Source organism: Monodelphis domestica, chromosome 1 (assembly GCF_027887165.1).
Source record: "Monodelphis domestica isolate mMonDom1 chromosome 1, mMonDom1.pri, whole genome shotgun sequence".
In the NCBI taxonomy this organism is placed as follows: domain Eukaryota; kingdom Metazoa; phylum Chordata; class Mammalia; order Didelphimorphia; family Didelphidae; genus Monodelphis; species Monodelphis domestica.
The window spans coordinates 467,254,198-467,277,921 of record NC_077227.1 but is presented as its reverse complement, the minus strand read 5'-3'; the positions used below and the strand labels follow the sequence as shown (position 1 = coordinate 467,277,921).

The following is a 23,724-nucleotide window of genomic DNA, read 5'->3' as shown; positions in this document are numbered from 1 at the left end:
CTATACAGTAAGCAGTTGGTAATATGGGGCAGGAACTAGGGAAAGGGCTAGAGCTCAGTATATTGATCTGAGAATCAGTTGCATAGGAATGATTAATTGAACCCATGGGACCCAATGAGATCATTGAATATAGAGCAAAAGAAGAGGGTCCAGACCAGAGTCTTTGCCACAGTTAGTGGCATGCCATGGATGACAATCATAGAATCAGATTTAGGGACTTCAGAGACTATCTGATCCCCTCATTTTATAGATGAGAAACGAATACCAAGGAAGATGCCCAAGATCACACACCTAGCAAGGTGGGATTTGAACCCAGGTCTTCCTGGCTCTGAGTCCAAGAGGTAAAAGAGATAATATAATAGAGTTATTATATAGCATGCTATGGTTTTTGTTCATTCTATGTTGACCAACGGCATCATGAAGTGCTGTCTTGATTTGTTCGTGAATTGGATTTAAGTGAGGCAGAGTTGCACAAAGTTGTCAGTCTTACTCATTTCCAGGGGCAAGCGAAAAATCAGGATGCAGTGGATGGCTTTGGCATCTGTGATGTCTGACCAAGCTCTAAGCATTCCACTGTGCCTGCTTCCTCTGCCTTCATGGCCACTGGAACAAATTATTCTCATTTGCCCATTCCACTGGAGGAATTCTTCACATGCTTACTTACCGAGGAGTGTGGGGCCTGTCGTTAGCCTAAACCTGGGTTAGCCCATCTGCAGAGACATCTTTACTGAGACATGGCCTCTGTAGTGCTACAGCTTCTTGGAGCCACAGGTGAGAATGAGATGGACACCTGATGTGCATGAGTAGCCCAAAAGGGGATGCTCCTCCTCCTTGTACGCCTCCTACACCTCATCTGGCCCCACTTCTCCAGCAAAGACTGAAGAGCAGTCTGACGGGTAGGAGAACCAAGAGAGCAGAGTCACGAACACCTAGGAGAAGATGAGCAGTGTCGTGCTGGAGAGAAGGACGAGGACTGAGAGAAGGCAGTTGTTGGACTTAGCCATTCGGAGATCACTGTAATTCTGGAGAAGACAGTTACAGCTGAAACGATGAGGTCAGAAGTCAGTGCAGAATGTTTGGAAGGGCTCAACCATGAGTGAAGATGGCTTTTATTAGGAGTTTAACTCAAAGAGAGAGAGACAGACAGACAGGAGACAGAGAGAGGGAAGGAGGGAGGGAGGGAGAGAGGGAGGGAGAATAATAATGTGTCAGTATAGTAGAATCAAGCGAGGGTGTTTATAGGATAGGGAATACTTCGGCGTGTTTGTAGGCACCAGTAGAAAGGAGAAGACAGAATATTACAGTGGGAATGACAGTAGAGGCAATTTGCTAGAGAAGATAAGGGGATGGAATCGAGTGCAGTAGAGGTGTTGGCTGTGGTAAGGAGAAAGATCATGTCTTCCTCAGATTGTAGTGAAGAAGAGGGAGCAGCCTGGTAAGTGAATGAGACAGAGAGCAGAGACTCGAAATTGGGGTTTTGTACTATCATCCCATGCCCTTTCCATTTCGACACCAGCTCCCGCACCTCGCCTGCTCACCCCCTTCCTAGCGTGTCTTCCTCAGGGACCATACTCAGCAGGCCAGGCCACTGGGGAGAGCACTCATGGCACATTCAGGAAGAGGTCCCAGGGCAGTTCCATCTTAGTCCTAGTCCTAGGAGGTCTTGTCGCCATCCTTGTCACCCCAGAGATTCAGTGCCTCATGCATCTTCATGGCCAGCAAGAGGGGTCTTCTCAGCCTTTCCCATTTCCATCTGTCACCACCATTTTCCCTGTCTCGCAGACACAAGCAGGGAGTCACCTTTGAGTCCTTCCTCACCTGCTGTGTCCACTTCATTTTGTGGTCGATTTTTCCGGGTGATCATTATAGTCTTCAAAGACATGCCAGCCCCCTCCCCTTCTTCGCCCACTTGAAGCAGGCACAGGCTGTAGGGCTTCTAAAATTCTGCTCCCCCAGACCCCTGGGCCCATCCTAGGGGGAATCTCCTTACAGTACTTAACCTTTCTGTATGTATGTGGCCTGGACTTCTTTAACAGTCTGAGGAATCCTACGCATCCCTTCTCAATAATGTTTTCGAATGCACAAAACACATAGAATTCCACAAAACCAGTTATATTAGAATGTAGTTTCTCAAAATATTTTAAAAACCCAAATTCATGGACTCCTTGAAATCCCAAGTTATGAACCATTTGCCTTAAAGGCAGAATGAGACACAATAGATAACAAGAAGACTTTATTAAGGAAGTGAGAGGGGAGGGGCAGACAGCCAGATAGACACTACCAGATTCTGGCTCTCATGGGCACTTGGCTTCCTGGTGAACAGGCCCAGGACCAATTTAGGGGTTACTCCAAGTCAGTCACTGCAGGGAGGGCAGAGGTCACCTCAGCGTCCGCTGCTGTAGGGACAGGAGCTTGGTTGTCACCGGTCACTGTGGGGAGGGCCTGATAAGTGAGGGTCCAGAAGCGCAGGAAGTTGGTTCTCAGGTGCTGCTTCATGGAGCTGGCATCCATTTTCTTGGTGATTTCCAAGTAGTTGCCATTATTCGGAGTATAAGGAGCCCAACGGGTAGGAATGGCAGAATTGCCCACGTTGGGGTCCCTACAAAGAAAGCAAAAAAGCCCCGGGGAGATGAGATTTCAGAAGTGCTTGATTTATAGAAATTTAATTTTAAAAAATCTATAAGCTTAAAACACACTGCCCCTACCTCCTATTTAAGAACTAGCGACTAAGCCTAGAGTCCAGGGGTGAAGCTACCCACAGGCCTTACCCAGTTTTGGCAAAGTTAGTCCAGTAGGCAATGAGGGTCTTGGAGACAGTCCGGTCCTGGGCCCGATAACCCAAGGGTGTAGCAAAGGGCTTGCCAAAGACGTATTGAATGTCATCGGCATGGTCAGCCCCCACCCAATTGGGGTAAACAGGCATTCGAGAAGGATGGGAGAACAGGTAGGTGTACGTCTTGCCACTCCTGTGGATTGGAGGAGACAATTTTGATGTTTGGGGACTCGTGTGGGGCAGCCCAGCCAACAAGGGAAGCTGTACCTGAGAAGGGACTGGGGAAGAATGGGCTGGACTTGACTTAATGTAAGAGTTTGTGAAATTTATATCAGACTCAGGAGGAACTGGAATTGTTTAGAGTACAGAAGAGAAAATCAATCCGCCTTAGGCCTTCCAACATACAGCTGTCGTGTAGAGGAAGGCCTCCCACTTTGCTCTCCACTCAGAAAGAACAGGGAAATTAAGATTAGACTTCTGGAGGAATTTAAATATGGACATGCAATTGTAGGGGTGGGAGACATCGTAGGAAATGATCTAGTCCAACCACCTCATTTTATAAAGAAGCACATGAAACCCTGGGTGGTTACACTGTGCTAATTAGCGGCAGAACCAGGGCAAAGACACAGTTCCACAGTTGAACAAGCAGAGTTGTCCAAAGGGAGCCCTTTACCACTGTACCCCCCAGATTGAGTCACACCAGCAGGATGCTCTCACTTGGCGTTGGCGCTATGCTGGGCCAAGGCAATCTCTGTGGGCACCAGGAAGAGGATGTCAGTCTCAAAGTCTATTACGGTCTTTTTCTTGATCTCTTGAGATGTGTCTCGGCTCCAGGTCTGGGTGTAGATGTCATAAGTGATGTTGGCACCAGGAAGACCTTTGGTTATGGTGAGGCCAGAGACCAGCTTATAAAAATCTTCCCTATAGTGAAAAAGTAGGCATAGTTAGGATCAGAAACCACCACCCCTTTTTTAAAAGGCAAACCTATTGATTTTTGGTTTTTGCTTTTAAAAATTAAATATTTTATTTCTAATTATGTAAGAACAATTTTTGACATTTTTACCTTCCATCTTAGAATCAATACTATGTATTAGTTCTAAGGCAGAAGAGCAGTTAGAGGTAGGCAATGAGAATTAAGTGACTTGCCTATATGGTTTTACAGTTAGAAAATGGCTGAAGCCATATTTGAACCTAGGACCTCTTATTTCCAGACCTGGCTTTCTATACACTGAGCCATCTAGCTTCCCCTTGACATTTTTTAAAATTTAAGTTCCATATTATCTTTCTCCTTTCCCACCCCTCTCATTGATAAAGCAAGCAAATTGATATAGATTATAAGTGTGCAATCATACAAAATATAATTCCAGATTAGCATGTTGTGAAAGAAAATACAGATCCCTGCCCCGCCCCCAACAACAACAACAACAACAAAAAACAAGAAAAATAATGAAAGTTTTTAAAGATATTCTTCAGTCTGCATTCAGACTCCATTAGATCTTTCTCTGGAGGTGAATAACATTTTTCATAAGTCCTTCAGAATTGTCTTGGATCATTGTATTGTTTAGAATAGCTAAGACATTTACAACTGATCATTGTTCTGTTTACAAGGTGCTGGTTCGGCTCACTTCACTTTGCATCAGTTCAAATAAGTCTTTCTAGGTTTTTCTGAAATCTTCCTGCTTATCATTTCTTATGTTGTCATTTTTCAGTCATATCTGACCCCTTGTGATCCCTTTGGTGTTTTCTTGGCAAAGATACTGGAGTGGTTTGCCTTTTTCTTCTCTTTCTTATTTTACAGATGAGTAAGCTGAGGCAAACAAGGTTAAGTGACTTGTCTAGGGTTATAAAGCTAGTAAAAGTCTGAGACTAGATTTGAATTCAGGAACCAATCTTCCTGACTCCAGACTCAGCACTTTATCCACCATGCTACCTAGCTCTCCTCATTTCTTATAGTATTCCTTCACAATCATATACCACAACTTGTTTAGCCATTCTTTAATTGATAGACATCCTCTCATTCCAGTTCTTTGCCACCACAAAAAGAATTGCTATAAATGTTTTTGTACATATTGGTCCTTTTCATTTTTCTTTGATAAAATATCCTTCTCAAAGCTAACTGGGCATATACGTAAATGACCAGGCTTAAGAGTAGAAAGTTTAAGGACTTAGGCTCTTCTCCCCATCTTCCCTCAAAAAGGTGCTATTAGAGGAGGTTCCCAACTCAGCTTACTGGGAAACAGGCTCAGCTATCCTCCAGGGGAGTCCAGTGTATGTTTCTGTGGCCTAACCCAATCCTAGAATGATAACCAAGCCAGAATAGCTTGTTCTCCAAATACTAATGTATTTTCCTACATCTATACTCTTGTTTATGTACTTGCTTGGAATTCTCTCCCAGCATCCCTCAATATCTAGTTAAAATCTTATCTCCTAACCACACCAGCTCACAATGATCCCTCTGCCATGCCTCTGAAATTCTAAAGCACTCATTGGCCATTCCATTTATTTGACAATCAATAGTCTTCTGTTCTTGTCTAGATCTGCTATTGTTAACTGCTTGTCTACTTATGCCTTCTTTCTCCAGTTAGACCATAAGTTCCCTGAGGGAAGGGACACTCCTCTTCTTCCTCTGCAATGCCTACCACAGGTTGGACATATAAGTGCTTAGTATTTGCTTTTGCTTTGGGTGGACCGTTGAGGGAGTTTCCCCCCTGTCCACCCTGCCACAGTCATCCCTTTAAATAGGGCAGATCTGACCATTTGGCAGTCTCCTGGTTACTCACTCTGTGACGTCCTTGAAGGCCATGTTGATAGCAGGCATATCAATACTGGCAAAGATGTGACCATCCATGTTGTTGGTGCCGGCGATGTAGTCAATGTCAGCCGCATTGGCAAAAAGATTGACTGGATCATCAGGAATGAAGTCTCCATCAATGACTGGTACAAAGCCCAGATAATGCAGCATAGGATCTGGGACAGATCAAGGAGAAGAAATTGGAGGTGATTGGAAGACCCTGGATCCAGAGTCCCCCTGGTCCCTCTTTCTGCCTTTCAGGCAATGGGGTGGAATTTTCCTTCAGTTTACATCTAAACCTAATTCCTCTTGCTGCAGACTAAAATGATTTCCTTCCTTCTGCCCTTGGAAACAAAGGACTGTTCATAATACTGACCCGGGGGTACTAGATGGATGATTGTGATCTTTGAGAAAAGAATTAAAGGAATGCCTGGAAAGCTGCAAGAAAGAAAGCTCTACAGAAAGCCAAACTATCCATATTTTGGTGTAGTTTGTTATAAAGAAAACTAACCACATGGCTGTTGTTGTAGGAATGGTGAATAGTAATGTTCAATCCTCATTTATGATTGAGACTCCTAAAACTATATCTCAGAACAAGAATGTTTGAGTTGGAGGAACCTTAGATATTATTTTATCTAGCAGACTCATTTGTTAAAGAAGAGAAACTGAGGCTCAGAGAGAATTAGTCAGTGAATAGAGCATTGGGTTTGGAACAAGGAAGATAAGATCTTAGGAGCAGCTAGGTAGCTCAGTGGATTGAGAGAGTCCCGGGTTCAAATATGATCTCAGACACTTCCCAGCTTTTGTGACCCTGGGCAAGTCACTTGACCCCCATTGCCTAGCCTTTACCATTCTTTTACCTTGGAACCAATACACAGTATTGATTCTAAGACAGAAGGTAAAGTTTTATTTAAAAAAGCAAAAAACATTCCTGAGTTCAAATATAGCCTCAGACACTTACTAGCTATGTGATCCTGGGCAAGTCACTTAACTGTTTGCCTCAGTTCTTCATCTATAAAATGAGCTAGAGAAGGAAATGGCAAACCATTCTAGTATCTTTGCCAAAAAATCCTAAATAGGGTTACAGAAAGTCAGATAGGACTAAAAATGATTAAACAATAGCAAAAAGTATATACCACCCACTATCCACTCCTAAACAGTCCCCACTTACATTCCATGCCAGCCAGAGGCATCTTATAGGCCAAAGTCAGAGCTCGGGGATCAGTGACCTTAAAACATTTGGCCATCTTGACAGTATCATCCACTGGGCATCCCACTTTGCTGGCAATCTGTTGGCAAGAGGAAACCCCCAACCCAGAATCTTCAGCCTTTAGTGGCAGGTTCCTCCCCCAACCCCTTAAGAAAGATTGGAGAGGAGAGAGGATATGGGCAACGAGTTCAGCCAGCATATTTTTAGACTGGGAGAGACAGTAGAGTCTAGTGAGGGTGGAGAAAGATTTCTGGGCACAAAATAAATAATGCATGTGTGTACAAATCACACATAAATGAGGGAAGCATCAAGACTGATGATGTTCCAAACCCACATCCCCCGCCCAGCAGAAGTATAGAGATGGATCTAGGTTTCTTACCCTTTTGGCCCAGAAGAGGGGGTTTTTCTGGATGACCCAAGGACTCAGGGCCACACCGCTCTGACTGATGGCTCTCTTGATGAGTCCCTTGTTGTGGGGGGATAGAGTCTGCAACATGGAGGCACCAGATCAGCTGGGACACAAAGTTCTCTATCCCTTGGCCCCTTTTCTTCTTCCTGGTGTTTGCTCTCTCTCCCTCTCCCTTCTCTCCCTTCTTTCTTCTCTCTCCTCCACTCCTTTGTCTTCCTTTTCCCCCTTGATAAAGCCATTACATAGAAAGTGCTACAGGCATGACCCACGCCACAATTTATGTTTCCTGGCTTAGGGTGGGATGAAGTGGGATCTCAGGAATCTGATCCTTCCCTGAGATGAACCTTCCATCATTCCCTCTCCCTTCCTATTTCTTCCCTCCCATATGGCTTACACCTGGCACAGCTGAATAGAGCTGTTCACAGAAGTGTTCCATGGGACAGATGTGTCTATTGGACTTTCCCTCCTCCAACCCATTTGGCAAACAATGGAAATACTGGGACATAGTAGGGAGGAGAGAGGAAGGGAGGGAGGGAGGGAGGATTGAGGGGGATCATCCTAACTTTCAGCAAAGTCTCAGACCTGGAGGGAGACACTGGCCCCACCAGCTGACTCTCCAAAGATGGTGATGTTGTTGGGGTCTCCACCAAAGGCTGCGATGTTCCTCTTCACCCACGCAATAGCCATGTGCTGATCCCACAGGCCAAAGTTACCTGATGGGAAAAAAGGAAGGAAAGAAGGAAACAAGTGTTTGTTAAGGTACTTTGTGCCAGGCAATAGGGCTAAAGACCTTACAAATATTTAATCCTCATAACAACTCTTGTTATATAATAATATAATATATATAGAATAATATAATATAATAATAAACAACAAACTTATTATTATCACTTTTACATTGAGGAATTTACTTATGTATGTAATGTAATTTATGTATTTATGTATGTTAATGTAAGTTACAACTTATGTTGAGGAAACTGAGGCAGAGTTAAATTACTTTCCCAGAATCACAAAGCTAGTGAGACCATATTTATACTCAGTTTTTCCTGACTCTAGGCAAGCTCTGTCTAGTCCAGTCAACTTCCAACCCCTCTCCTCCTCTTCTTCTTTTCCTTTCTTTTCCTCCTTCTTGTCCTCCTCCTTCTTCCTCCTCCTACTCTATTTCCTCCTCCTCCTCAGGGAGAGAACCCAGAATGAAAACTCAACTAAGATTTCAAACAAAGACTTTTCTTTTCAGAGGATAGTCTGTGGAAGGGGCAAAGCAGGCTCCTGGCTTTCTCTTTCCGCCCCCTTCTGCCCTTTATTGCTATTGTTACACAGGGACTTTTGAGTTCCACAGAAATCATAATATTCATACAACATACATATATGTGAGTAAATATGATGTGTATAAACAGTGGGCCTAGAGCTGGGTTTGCATACATATATCTATACATATGCATTGTGCTGGGACTGGAATTGCTGCTAAGGGCCTAGGAAGGGGAGCTGAAAGGAACACCGAGCAACACCAGTCCACCATGGGCTCAGAAATAGGCAGACGACACTTCTTTCAGAACCTTTCAGTGGTTAAACATCACACATGCTATGTACATGTACATAGCATCCTAGAGTTAGAATTGGAAAGAACCACAGAGATTGTTTAGTCACTTTATAGCTGAGGAAGCTGAGACCCAGAGAGATTCAGTGACTTGCTGAAGGTCATGTCTGTTGATATATACACATACGTGTTTGTGTGTACATACATATGAAGTTTGTGTGTGTACATACTTCAATGACCTGTGATTTCATCCCATTGTATATCTCCTCCCCTAACAAAATCCCAACTTTCTATGACTTAATAGTAGATGGTTATCAAGAGTTCTTATGTGTAAAGATTAAATTTAACTCTTCCCCTGATTGTGAAGATTAAAATTGTAACCCCTGACTATTTTTAGATTTAATCACCAAAAGTGTAAACACCCTACTTAAAAGTTGAGTATGGAGAGCTGCCCATTTTTAGATCTAATCACCAAAAGTGTAAACATTCCAATTAATCAGTAAGGGGGAGGTCTGTGACCCACTTGTGCAATAGTGGGTGATGAATCAGAATTAAACTAACTGCCCCTTGGCACTCTTAAAGCAAAGCTTCAACTGTGATTGGTAGATGTAAAATTAGGGGAAGACACAGGAAGTGATGCAAAAGAAGCATCTTTAAAAGCTGCTGTCACTTCCTATGAGACACAGTTCTTCATTCTTTGGATGTGGAAATTGGAGACAATTCTTCATTTTTTGGAGTGGAGTCTGGACCTGAGACCCTGTTCCCAGTGAAGCTATTCTAAAATCTCTTCCTTTGAACTGATACATGGTGAGTGAAAAGCTGACTCTTAACTGCTGAATTTTCTGAAAAACAAACAAACAAATACCCTAACCTCAGGAGAGACTTACCTCTTAAGAGAGACTTCCCCAGATCCTTGGCTTTGTTGAGGCCTAAGGACTAACTCTCCCGGCCTGGGTTGAGCCAAGGCTCAGAGTAAATTACTTAGTGCTTAGGCTAGATATCTTACCTTATTCTCTCTCTGATTTTCTTACTTCACTCTTTCTACATTTTGTAAATAAATTGTAAATAAATCTCTTTGGAATAAATTAAATTCCTGGCAACCACACTCTTAAATAATCCAGTCCAATCCTTTTAAAATTAATCCCTTTTCCCCCTTACATATGGCTGAGAAATTCATCTCTTGGCAACCAATTTGGTGCTGAATCAGTTCAAAGCGAGCTAGGCTTTCCAGTTGACAGGGTGTTTTCATAACAATCCCAGGAAGTAGGTGCTGTGGTATTATTTGGTATAATTCTATCCATTTTATAGACTGGGAAACTGAGGACCACAAATATTTAACTAACTTGCCCCTGGTTTCCTAGCTAGAGAGTAACAGATCCAGTATTTGAACTGGTATCTCATGGCTCTGGGGCCAGGAATGATTAGATCATTTATTAGACCCCACACTCTCCCGAGAGATTGCTTTTCCTGCAAGGCTTTCTTGATTAATCCCAACTGGCTCTAGTCACTTCATTATTCTTGAATCCAGCTTTGGCACATTCCTGTAATATGAGGGGGACTACTGGGCTCCAGGAGGTACTCAAGAAACATGGTGCTGTGCTGGATATAGAGTCAGAAAATGTGGTTTTAATTCTGGTTCTACTCCTTATTGCCTGTGGGACCTGGAGCAAGTCACTTAACCATTGCAAGTCTTTTTCCTTAACTGTAAGCAGCTAGGTGGCTCCTATCCTTTTTGACGCTGTCAGTCACCCTCTCACAGATATGTCTTTTCACTAGGCTTTCAGGATTTTGCTTTGTCCTGGTTCTCCTACATGTGGATAGAGCACTGGCCCTGGAGACAGGATGATGAGTTCAAATCCAGTCTCTGACACTCACTAGCTGTGTGGCCCCTTAGGCATGTCAGTTCACTTCTGTTTGCCTTAATCCACTGGAGAAAGAAATGGGAACTATTCCAGCATCTTTGCCAAGAAAACCCCAAATGGGGTCACTGAGTCAGACAGGCCTGAACGACAGAAGAAGAAGAAGAAGAAGAAGAAGAAGAAGAAGAAGAAGAAGAAGAAGAAGAAGAAGAAGAACAACAACAACAACAACAACAACAACAACAACAACAACAACAACAACAACAACAACAGAATGAAGAATTAAAATGGACCTTCTGACCCTGAAATCCTGTGATCTGCCCAACCTTTGTAACTGTTTATAATGGAGACATCATTGAGATGAGAATGAAAAAAGCTGGGTTTCTAGTCTTGGTTCTTCCTCAAAGTGGCTGTATATGACCTGTATACTTTTTAAATCTCTTTACACATTCCTAATCAATTCACTATCCCACACACCATATCAGTTATTCAAAAGCTTCCCTCTCCTTAAGTCTCCCATGGTACCCCTGTCCTGTCTTAGAATTAATACTGTGTATTGATTTCAAAGCAGAAGAGTGGTAAAGATTAGGTAATGTGAGTTAGGTGACTTGCAAAGGGTCACACAACCAGGAAGCAGCTGAGGTAAAATTTGAACCCAGGTAGGTCCTCCCAACTCCAGACCTGACTATTTATGCCCTGAACTATGCCCTAGCTCCTCCTGTTCTTAAATGCTCTTCCTCCTCTTGGCTTCCCTGACTTCCTTCAAGACTCAATTCAGAAATGCAAATCAAAAGAACTCTGAGGTACCACCCCACACTTATCAGATTGGCCAATGTGTCAGTAAAGGAAAATAATAAATGTTGGAAGGGATGTGGCAAAATTTGGGACATTAATGCATTACTGGTGGAGTTGTGAACTGACCCAACCATTCTGGAAGGCAATTTGGAACTATGCCCAAAGGACTTTAAAAGAATGCATGTCCTTTAGTCTAGCAATACCACTACTGGGTTTGTATCCCAAAGAGATTTAAAAAAATGGGAAAGGATCTGTTTGTGCAAAAATATTCATTGCTGTGCTTTTTGTGGTGGCAAAAAAATGGAAAATGAGGGGATGCCCTTCAATTGGGGAACAGCTGAACAAACTGTGGTATATGCTGGTGATGGAATACTATTGTGCTATAAGAAAGTGAATCAATGGATTTTTATAAAACCTGGGAAGACCTACATGAACTGATGCAGAGTAAAATAAGCAGAACCAGGAGAACATTATACACAGTAACTGAAATATATAGCAGGACAACTAAATGTGATAGGCTTTGCTAGCAGTACAATGCAATGATCCAGGACAATTCTGAGGGATTTATGAGAAAGAACACTATCCACATCCAGAAGAACTGTAGGAGCAGAAACACCGAAGAAAACATATGATTTATCACTTGTTTCTATGGGTATAGGACTGGCGGTTTTGGTTTTAAAAGATTGCTCTATTGTAAAAATGAATAACATGGAAATAGGTATCAAGTGATAACATGTATAACCCAGTGAAACTGCTTGTCAGCTCTGAGAGGAGGGGGAGGTAAAAGGGGAGGGAAGAGAACATGAATCATGTAACCATGGGGAAAATTTTTAAAACCCTTACCTTCCGTCTTGGAATCAATACTGTGTATTGGTTCCAAGGCAGAAGAGCGGTAAGGGCTAGGCAATTGGGGTCAAGTGACTTGCCCAGGGTCACACAGCTAGGAAGTGTCTGAGGTCACATCTGAACCCAGGACCTCCCATCTCTAGGCCTGGCTCTCAATCCACTGAGCTACCCAGCTGCCCCACCATGAAAAATTAAAAAAAAAAAAAGACTCAACTCAAACCTCAGCTTCTTCAGGAACCCTTCAGGGGCCAGTATTTTCCACTCTGAGATTACCTTCAGTTATCTTGTACATGCCTAGTTATTTCTATGCCCTCTTCCCCATTAGAATGTGAGCTCCATGATAGAAAGAATGGAGCTTTGGCCTTTCTTTGTATCTCCTCTTTAAAGTAGTGCCTGCCACATAGTCAGGACTTAAAGGCTTGTTGACTGAGTGACCTCAGGGCGGTCCTCCAGGCCTTGGTTTCCCAGTGGGCTTGGCCAGATGCTATCTCGAGTCCCTTCCAGCGGTGATGATCTAGGACTCCTACACCTTTAGTCCCGTTCCCCAGCTCTCGACACCCTAGGATTTTATATAACGGTGACATTTATAGGCGTTGTTAGGGTCAAGAAAATAGGAATAGGAAGAGTTGCCCAGCAGGGGAGGCCAGCTCCTACAGAGCAAAGACTTGTGCAGGCTAGGGAATAACTGGGAGACTTTGGTCCCCCTCCTCCCAGACCTTAAAGGGTCAGCAAGTACCTGGCAGATTGGCATCTCCAGTGCTGAGGAAGCCCAGGGGCCCCACACGATAGTTGAAGGTGACCACAATGACGTTGCCTCGGGTGGCAATCTCCTCCCCATCATACAGGTAATTTTTTAGGAAGTTGGCACCGTGACCTGCCCCCATCAGGAAGGCCCCACCATAGATCCACACCATGACCGGCAGGTCTCTGGAAACTAAAGAAAGAGCCAAGAAAGAAACAGAGCTGAGAAGAGAATTGGGTCCATACTGGGAAAGCCCTTCACTTGGGCCGAGCTTCACACTATGTTGCATGCGCCATTGTGGCCCCAAGCATGGGCCACGGCCTCCCATAAGAGTATGAAAGGGAGGGAATGTTGGGCTTTAGCAGCTGGGAATCTAGGGGGAGGGGGTTGCTACTCCAGGGGCTGGGACAGGGAACAGATACTATTCTGAAGAATTTCAGGCCAGGCTTCCCACCGTCTTCCTCCAGCCTCCATATTTCCTGGCAATAGGAAGCCAGCCTTCAATGACTCCACACTGCTCAATGAATAGAGCTGGAACGTCTGATTATGGAATTCAAGGTCTTTCACAATTTGGTTCCTCCCTTCTTTTCCAGCTTTATGTCAGACTAATCCTATTCACATACTGTTCCAGCCAAATTGGACTCCTTGTGCATAGTCCTTCTTTTCCTCTTTTCTTGCCTCCATGTTTTTGACCACCACGTCCCCCATGCCTCAAGTGGAGTCTTTATCCTCCTCCACCCATCCATCTCTCTACTGAGGCCTCATTCTTCTTTCAAAGCCCAGTTCAGGCACGGACTTCTTCATAAAGCTTTCCATGACCGATCCCAGAGGAAAGAGCTCGCTTCCTCCTCGTGACACTTTGCCAGACCTCTTGTCAACTCATTCTCGTACCCGTCACATATGTTTATGTACGTGTCTTCCTCCACTTCCCATGAGTAGGAGAGGGGCTGTGCTATTTTTAACCAGTACCTTACACAGGGCTTCATGCATTTTTAAGCTGGTGCTTAATAAATGTTTACTGATTTGAATTTCAGGAAATAGACCCTACAACTAATTGGTGGTCTAGAATTCCAGAGTTCTTGCCTCTGAGGAGGAAGGGAAAAGATTGGAAAGGAGAGGTTTCTGTGCCTGGGTCGACAGCTGCCCCTCCCACCGGTCGGTCCCCCCTTCCCTGCATCTCCCTTCCAGCAGCCCTGACCTTGCTTCCTCTCCTGTGGAATCCAGATGTTCAGGTAGAGGCAGTCCTCACTGCCATAAGTGTCATCCTGGGTGATAGTGGCTTGAAGGCATCGTTTCTTGAATTCCTTGGCCTTCAGGGTTCCTACAGGGGAAAGGGGAGAAAGAGGTCTGAAGCTGAGAGGGTCCCCTGGCTCGTGGAGTCGATCCCCTTTTCCACTTTGTGTTTCCTGCTTGCCTCACCTTGCCATCCAGGGTGGCGCTGGGGGAGCTCCAGGGGTTTGGGGGGAGCAGCAAAGGGGATGCCCCTAAAGATGTCCACTGAGTCACCAAGGAGACCCAGCTTCTTATTGACACCTTCAACGAAGCCCCCTTCTGTGTAGACGGCTCCCAACTAGGAAAGGATAAAAGGAATAACTATATATGGTCTATATATACAGATATGCACATATACACATACATCTACACAGACATATACATATAGAGAGTTTATACACACATTTACACACAGTTTACACACATATATACACAGAGTATACACACATTTACACACATATATAGACAGAGTATACACACATTTACACACACATACACACAGAGTATACACATATTTACACACATATATACATATAGAATACACACACATGTACACACATATACACATAGAGTATACACACATATACCTATAGAATATACGCACATTTACACACATATATGTGTACATACATATCACCTACTATGTGCAAGGCACCTTGCAAAGAACTTTACAAATATTATCCCGTTTAATCATCACACAACCCTGCAGGGTAGGTCCTGTTATTATCCCTGTTTTATAATTGAGGAAACCGAAGAAAGCAGAAGGTCACAGAGCTGAGAAAATGTCTGAAGCTCATTTTGAACTCATTTCTTCCCAATTCCACTGCCACTGGTGATATCTAGCTGCTAAGAAGTAATAGATTGACCCCAGTCTCCAGGTATTAGAGGTTTTCTAAAGGAGAGGCTGTGCTAATTTGATGTAAATGATATTGGGGAAAGCACCAGCTTTGCTATCAGGAGACCCGGTGTAGGATCCCAGTTCTTCCGGGTAACTCTGGGCAAGGCCCTTTATTTCTCTATTATCTCAGTTTCCTCATTTGTAAAATGAAAATATAGAACAAGGTGATCTCTTGAGGTCTTGTCCAGCTCTAAGTCCTGATTCAGAGTGGAATTAAATGAAATAAGGTCACCAAGATAGGTAGGAACGAGAATATGGAAGCCTTGAAAAGCCAGGCTAAAGAGCTGGCATTTCGTGCTAGAGGCCATCAAGAGCCACTGAAGGCTTCTGAAGAGGAAAGTGACGTGGAAAGAAGACTTGAGCTTCAGGAGGACTATTTTATCAATTAGTGATGAGAACGGAGGAGAGGATGAAAGAAACTGGAACAGGGAGACAAATGAAGTAGCTATTGTTGTAGTCAAAAGTGAAGAGGTAAGCCTGTGTGAATGGAGATAAGAGAAAATGGATCAGTTAAATTTGGCTGAAATGATGGGCTGAACTGAAGAACGAATTGAGCAAGGGTGTAAAGTCTTGCATTTGTAATTGTAAAAATAAAAAGTCACTGCCTGTATATGGGGTGTTTCGGGTGTCTAGAAAGAAGCTCACATGAAGAGAGCCAGGGGAGTTTGGCGGATCGCAAACTTAGCGTGAGTCTGCAGCGTGACGTGGTGGCCAATAAAGTTGATATGATCTTGGGTTGCAATAATAGATACACAGTGTGGACGGAACAAGGGAGGTGGTGGCTCTTTTTGTTCTCTCCTCAATCTGGAATATTGTGTACAGTTCTGGGTGTTACATTTTAGGAGGGACACAACCAAGTTGAGGAGGAGGAGACCCCAAACCCTGTGACAGAGACACTATTAGGTAGTGGAAAGAGCACTGAATTGCGAGTGGAAGACCTTGGTTTCAATGCCAACTCTGCTACATTCTACCTTCATGAGTTTAGGCAAGCCATTATGCCCGTCTTCTCGTTTCTTTCTTTGGAAAAGGAAGGAGTAAGAATATATGATTTCTAATGTCCCCTCCAGCTCTCAAGTCTAATGATCCTGTAAGCGGGGGTTGAAAGAACTGGAATATAAATTGGGATATGAAATGGAAATATAACCTGTTAGACTGTAAACTTAAAAAACAAACAAACAGCCCCTACCTTCTGACTTAGAATCAATACTGTGTATTGGTTCCAAGGCAGAAGAGCAGTAAGGCTAGGCAATGGGGGTTAAGTGACTTGTCCAGGATCACACAGCTGGGAAGTGTCTGATACCACATTTGAACCCAGGACCTCCCGTCTCTAGACCTGGCTTCCATCCACTGAGCCACCCAGCTTCCCTATAGTTTGTAAACTCTTTAGGAGCCATATCAGTGCCAACTATCTATTTCTATGTCCATGGGACCTTGAAGATATTAAGCACTTTAAAATGTTCATTAAATTAAGTTAAATTAAATGTTTAGCCTGGAGAAGAGACTTAAGGGAGATATAATGGCTGTCTTCCAATAGCCGAAGGGCAATCATGTGGAAGTGGGATTCATCAGACTTTTTGCTTGGCCCAGGGGGCAGAACTAGGAGGAATGGCTAGAAGTTTTAGAGAGGAATGTTTCAGCTGTATATGAGAGAAAAAGTGGCTCATCATTAGAACTCTCTAAAGGAGAATGGGCTACCTGAGGAAGGGGTGGGTTTTCCCATATTAGAGATCTCCAAGCAAATGCTAGATCATAGAGAGGGGATTCCTGTGCAAGTATGGATGGTATAGGCTGGGCCAGATGACCTCTGCTTTCACTTCAAATTCCAAAATTCTGATTCTGCACCTGAGTAAGCAGTGCCCAATGACTCAGAACACTGTTGATTCCCCCCTCGACTCCCAAAGATCAGTAGGGCAGGTTCTCTAGTGTTTCCTTTGGTGGTGGGAGGTGACTGGGTCCCTTTGCCTTCTGGAGGCACCCTCCTTCCATGAAATAAGGAAGCCCTGGGACCCAAGGAAACTGGGCTGGGGGTGGGAGTCTCTCCTGCTTCTAACATCTGCTCAATGGATGTTTCAAGAAGTTACTTTCTGGAGCAGCTAGGTGATTCAGTGGATAGAGAGCTAGGTCTAGAGATGGGAAATCCTGGGTTCAAATCTGACCTCAGATAACTTCCTAGCTGAATGACCCTGAGCCAGTCACTTAACCCTCCATTGACTACACTTACTGCTCTTCTGCCTTGGAATCAATACTTAGTGTTGATTCTAAAACAGAAGTTAAGGGTCTAAAATGAAAAAATAAAAAAGAGGTTACCTTCCCATCCTCTACTCCCCAATTTCTTATGAATAAGAGGAAGATCACAAGTAGGAAAACTAGAGGCCAAAATGTTACTCAACTCACAGTTTATTTCCCATCCACCTATTTCCAGCCTTTTTATCTGTCTCCTTCCTTTCTTCCTTCCTTCTTCCCTCCCTTCATTCTTTTCCTCCTTCTCTTGCTCTCCCTTCTTCCTCCCTCTTTTCCTCCCTCCCTTTCTTTTCTTTCCTCTTTCCCCTCTTTCTTCCCTCTCCTTCCTCCCTCCCTTCACTCTTAACCTCCCTCTTCCTTCTTTCTCTTTTATCCCTCCCTTCATTTTCTTCCCTCTTTCCTCTCTCCCTTCACTCTTATTCTCCCTCCCTTCCTTCCTTTTCCCCCTCCTTCTCTCCCTCCAAGATTTTGACCAACAGCATCTGGTAAGCACTCAATGAACAGAGGAATCTGTCGAACTGTGAGTGCTTCACCACAGTTCCAGGGTAATACAGATAAGAACAGGAGCATCTTGGAAAAGATATGTTATATCTATTATATATTATATATTGGAGAGAAGGGCAGGCAGCCTTAAAGGAAGATTGAAGCTACCCTCTTTAGATGTAGTAGAGGCAGCTTCAGGAAATAGCAGGTGCCCTTTCATTGGATGTCTTCAAGCAAAGACTGGGTCGATTACATAAGTTTTGGCAAGGAATTCCTGCTCTTGTATGGCTTGAACTAAATGCCAATTGAAGCCCTTTAGAGCTCTGAAATTCTGTCATTAGAGAGAGGAGGCACAGTTTGAGGACTAAGAAATTTGAAAGGCACAATCAAAAGAGCAATATAATGGGAGAAAAAAACCCTAAGTTTCAGAACTGCCTCCACCAATTACTAGTTGTCTGATGGTGAATAAATCTCCTTACCTTTGAGTGAGCCTCAGTTTTCCTATCTCTAAAATGGGAATGACATTAATATTTGTACTAATTACTTCATATGGGAGAAAAGGCCAAAGCATTAAAGAATATAAGCTATCATCATTATATAGTATTGAGTCTTAATAGCAAGAAGAAAATTAAGTTGTCCTAGCCCCTGTGATCAAAGAATTCCCCAATTTCTCCTTAATAGCTACTTACTTTTGCTGCACTAGCTGCTGCTAGGCAACAGAGCAGGCTGAAGACCACCAACTCTGGGTGTCCCATGGTGTGTGTGTGTACCCACTGAATGCCCAGCTGGGGCTGTTAGGGCATATATAGTGTGTGAGAAGCCAAGTTTGGCAGCTAATAGAAGAATGGCCCTTGTTTCCTCCACCTCTCACTCCACCCTATGTTGGGGCCACTCACTTGGGGTGGTACCTAACTGGAAAGACAAACTTACTGTTCTCTTGGGGGGAAGGGAGAAGAAAGAGTTCTAGGAGAGCCAAGGTTGCTGAAACACACACACACACACACACACACACACACACACACACACACACACACATTTTCCCAAGCCTAAGAGCCCTTGGGCATAACCCAATTGCTAGCATTCCACCTGTGCATATCTTTGCCTACGTGGGAGCAGACACAGGTGGCACTAGGGGCAAAGGTCACAAAATCAGTCATGGTATGGGTTACTAAAAGATTTCTAGCACTCACTATTAGGGTTCCAGCCTCCATTTTCTCTTTCAGAGAAATGGACCTACATTGGCTTTGTTCCCTTCCTATCTCCATGAATTCTACCAAACCAGAATTAGTTAATATACACTCTCCCAGAAGGTAGGTGCCAGATCTGGTAGGACTCCAACTTGGACTCCAAAGGCAGATTGGTATCCATTATGGGAATCTCGGTGATTTGTACAAATGGGAGCTAAGTCATAATGTGGAGAGTCAAGAGCAGCAAATAATATAAAATAGTGACAACATTTCATTTACACGGTTCTGCTTTTTTTGGAATTGTTCAAACTTTGTATTTGGATACAAAAACAAAGGATGACAGAATCAAGATCCAAAAAGATTATAGCAGACTAGACTAATAAGCATATAAAGTTCAGTGAAAAAAAAATCAAGAGAGACTATAGGAAACTATCTGAAGGTTTTAGTAAACATAACTCAATAGAAATCAATGAAAACAGCCAACACTGATATGCTAGGCAACATTCAGAGAGGTATTTTTGATATTAATATTCTACCAGGGTTGTATGGTATAAGTCCACTGGCACGTCAGTAGCATTTGTTAAGCATCTACTATGTGATAGGAGATGCAAAGAAAAGCAAAAAAGTCAGGGACATTATAGTCTCTGGAGAATAAAAAGTGAGTATCACTCAGAATTCAAAGGACAAACAGATGTGGGTATGAATAGACCACAATCCATTGCAAATGGGGAATTGTGAAGAATCAGGGTAAAGGATGACAACAAAAAGTATGATCCAAAAAAAAAATAGGTTGGTCATAAGGCAAGAGCAATGGACCACCTTTGGGCTCCCTTGGAATCCTCATGATGTCAGGAGAAAGCAAGGAAGGTCCCAGCTCATTGAGTGTCATCTTAGGGAAGGATATGGACAGGAGCTGCACAAGACTGGCAAGCATGGATGAGTTGTAATTTGCTACCCTGGAGAGAACACCAACATTGTACAGCTTTTGGCATTATTAAATAGTTAAGCACCTAATAAATGTTTTTTGACGAACATCAAAAAGTTCCCAGATCCATTTGAATATCTGATTAGTGACTGGAAGGAGAGGTTATTCTGTCCTGGTCAGAACACACCTGAAGCCTTCTGTTCAGTTTGGGGAACCACATTTATGAAGGTCATGGATAAATAGGAGCATGTGCAGAGGTGATGGGGAAAGAACTAAGGCTATGCCTTTTAAGGATGAAGGAGCTAGGGAGAACTGGGAAGAGAGGATGTCTTCAGGTATTTGAAGAACTGACATGTAGAAAGATGGCTTAGCTTGTCCCACAGGACTAAACTTGGAGCAATGTCTGAAAAGTTATAGAAAGGTAGACTTTTTTTCTCAAAGTTCAAAAAAATTTTATTGACAATTAGTTATCCAAAAGTGGACTGCTTTAGGATATTCTTCTGCTGAATCCCCATCTCTAGAAATCTTCAACATATTTTTCAGAGATATAGAAGGGATTTCTACTTGGATATGGCTTAGACAATCTCTGAGCTTCCTTTCAATTCTGGGCCTATGGGTAGGGCAGATATACTTGAATTCTAGAATCAGAGAACAAATAGGTCATTAGAGATCATCTCATTCAGTCTCTGTTTTAGATGGTGAAACTGAGTGCCAGAAAGGGCAAGTAAGGCAAAATCAGGACACTAAATCATTGCTAGTGAAATTGTGAATTAATCCAACCATTCTGGAAGGCAATTTGGAATTATGCACAAAGGGCTTTAAAAGACTGTCTGTCCTTTGATCCAGCCATACCACTGCTGGGTTTGTATCCCAAAGAGATAATAAGCAAAAATATTTATAGCTGCATTTGTGGTGGTGAAAAAATTGGTAAAGGAGGGGGTATCCCCCGATTAGGGAATGACTGAAAAAATTGTGGTATATGATGGTGATGGAATACTATTGTGCTGTAAGGAATGATGATTTGGAGGATTTCTATATGAACTGGGAGAACCTCCATGAACTGATGCAAAGTGAAATGAGCAGAACATTGTACACAGAAAGTGAAACATTGTGGAACAATCCAATGTAATGGACTTTGCTACTAGTAGCAATGCAACAAGCCAGGACACTCCTGAAGGACTTATGGGAAAGAATAGCTATCCACATTGAGAGAAAGAACTGTGGGAGTAGAAATGCAAAAGCAAAACATATTAATCACTTATCACATGTATATATGGGGATGTGATTTGGGGTTTAGGCTTTAAAAATTGCTCTATAGCAAAAATGAACACTATGGAAATAGGTACCAAATGATAACATTTGTACAACTCAGTGGAATTGCTTGTTGGCTCTGGGACGAGAAAATGAATCATGTAAACGTGGAAAAAAATTAAAAATAAAAATAAATAAAAGCTTTGGAAATTAGAAAAAAAAAAGAAGTGGGGGGCAAGTTACTTGCTCATAGTTGTCACAGCTAGTGGCAGATCCAGGAACATAACCCCCAGGTCTCCTGACTCTCAGTTCAGAGAGAGGGGATTGTTGTGTTTAATTTCAGTGTTCTGTGTTATTTATCAGTACGGGGACATATGGCAGGGGATAATGGCAATGGGATACCCAGTGGCAGGTCTTGTCCAAGGAGGCTCAAGTAGTTAAAACGCATCTTCCTTAGATGCTTATATAAGCCTTAAGTCAAAGCAAGAAACTTTTTCACTTGGGCATGAGAGACAGTGGAGAAGAGAAAGATAGCGAGCCACAGACGACAGGCTTGATGATCTTGGAGTTATTGTGAGGGAGAGGTTTGGCTGATGGGATGTGGAGAAATCAGCTGCACTTCATGGTGACATAGGCCAGACAAGAATTGTGGGCACTGGGCCCTGATTTTAGGCTCATATCTTAAAGTCCCCATTGAAAGCAAAGGTCTTATTAGTGTGAAAGTTGTGAGGGGAGCTATTAAGTAAAGCCCTAGTCCCTGATGACTATATGGTGCAAGGCATCAGAATTCTGAAGTACCTTAAGTCCAGGCCATAATAAGCTAACACAATTATGTTTGGCTATGGAGGGAATATCCAGTGGAAAGCACAACAAGGGCACCCTTATAACACTGTCAATTATTTTTAGCCTTGTCAAAGCTTTCTAATTTAAGCCCTGCCCAGGGCACTTCTCAGAATCCTCCTCTTTTGACTGCACAGTTCCCAATCTAATAGTACTTTCTGCCCAACTTCTACTAACCCTTAGTTTACTTTACTGTACCTTCTTCTACCACCTCCACCCCCGTTTCCCAAAGGAAGTCAAGGCTAGTGACCAAGTTTTGTGTGGATTTTCAACTGAGTTTGACCTCTTTTGCCTAGTATTCAGGGCACCCCTAAAGCTGGCCAGACCCTGCCCTTCTTTTATATTCTAGTCATATATATAGTCTAGTCATACAGGTCTCTTTTCTGCTCCATGAACATGCTGTGGGCTTTCCTATCATTAGACCTTTGATGTCCTTCTACACTTCCCTTTCTGAATCCTCCCAGACCTTGCTCAAGTCTTAACTTCTTCCTAAAGCCTTCCCAGCCCACACTGCTCTCCCTCCTACGTCAATCTCCCTCCCTGGTTCTTACTATTTAAAATGGTCATGGGCTACATCTATAACACTTATAAAGATTGCTTAACTTTTTTTGTGTTTATAACTTGTCTCCCCTGCAGGTACTGCATATGGAACAGGCCTTATATTTTTCATGCCCTCCTCAAACCCCAATACCTACTGCAGGGCCCCTTACACAGTAAATGCTCAGTAAACAGTCTCTGACTGATCTGAATATTGGAGTGACTAAGCTTGATCTGAAGCTTTTTGTTACTATAGAACAATTATGAAGAATGAAAAAAAGGTTCTCAGCATCAGAACTCTCAAGTATCATCTATGACAACACTGGTCTAGGTACTTTTAGGCTGCCTGCCCTCCCCTTACCTCAATTCTTCTAGGCTTTAAGGCCTAAACTGAGTTCTACCTCCATGAAATTTTCCGCAACTACTCTAGCCTTTACTGATTACCCTCTCTCCTAAACTACCAGCATTTAAAGTCTTTACAATTTAGATGGACTATTCATTATAATTTTATGTATAATTAGACATCTTTCAAACTAGATGATCATTTCCACAAGGAAAGGGACGATTCTTCATATCTCAGCACTTAGTCCAAATAAGTACTCACTAGACCTATTGACTGATAACTTTCTGATAAGAAACTCTTCACCTTGGATCATTTCAGCATCCTCTGTTAACTTGACTGGTATTTTATGACACGTGGAATCCTCATCCTGGGAGTGAGTATGAAATATAAGAGAGGAAACTGGCATTAGTTCAGCTACTAGGTTTTAGTTGTTCTGATGGGTAGGTTAGCGGGGAGAAGTAGGAGTTTAAAACTACCGATCTTCTTTCTTAATGAATAGGCTATATAACACAGCCAAGGTAGAAACTTGGAGAACTGATAAAGTAACAAATTGGACTTACAGCACTTAAAGAATTGTAGGGTGTGTGCAATAGTGGACAGAAGCCTGGAATAGGAGTCAGGAGATTAGTTTCAGTTCTATTGCCATTAACTCTTTGTGTAGCCTTGGACAAAAACACCTTCCCCTCTCTTGGCCTGTTTCCACATAGACAAAATTGAGCTCCAAGGTCCATTTTAGCTTCAATAACATTCAATCTTCAGACTGGGGACTAAAGCAAAGTAGGATA

At 42.9% G+C, this 23,724-nt stretch overlaps 1 protein-coding gene across 1 annotated transcript; it reads right to left on the bottom strand.

The window, feature by feature from the left end:
• Nucleotides 1-2,220: 2,220 nt before the first annotated feature.
• Nucleotides 2,221-23,307, bottom strand: CEL (carboxyl ester lipase). The gene is made up of 12 exons (XM_001371161.5): nt 23,243-23,307; nt 18,546-20,606; nt 14,382-14,532; nt 14,161-14,283; nt 12,957-13,154; nt 7,766-7,896; nt 7,154-7,261; nt 6,736-6,853; nt 5,554-5,740; nt 3,491-3,694; nt 2,769-2,966; nt 2,221-2,599 (listed from the first exon to the last, which is right to left on the bottom strand). Exons 2-12 carry the CDS (start codon nt 18,609-18,611, stop codon nt 2,344-2,346), a joined length of 1,740 nt encoding a protein of 579 aa, XP_001371198.1. The 5' UTR covers nt 18,612-20,606; nt 23,243-23,307; the 3' UTR covers nt 2,221-2,343.
• Nucleotides 23,308-23,724: the final 417 nt, after the last annotated feature.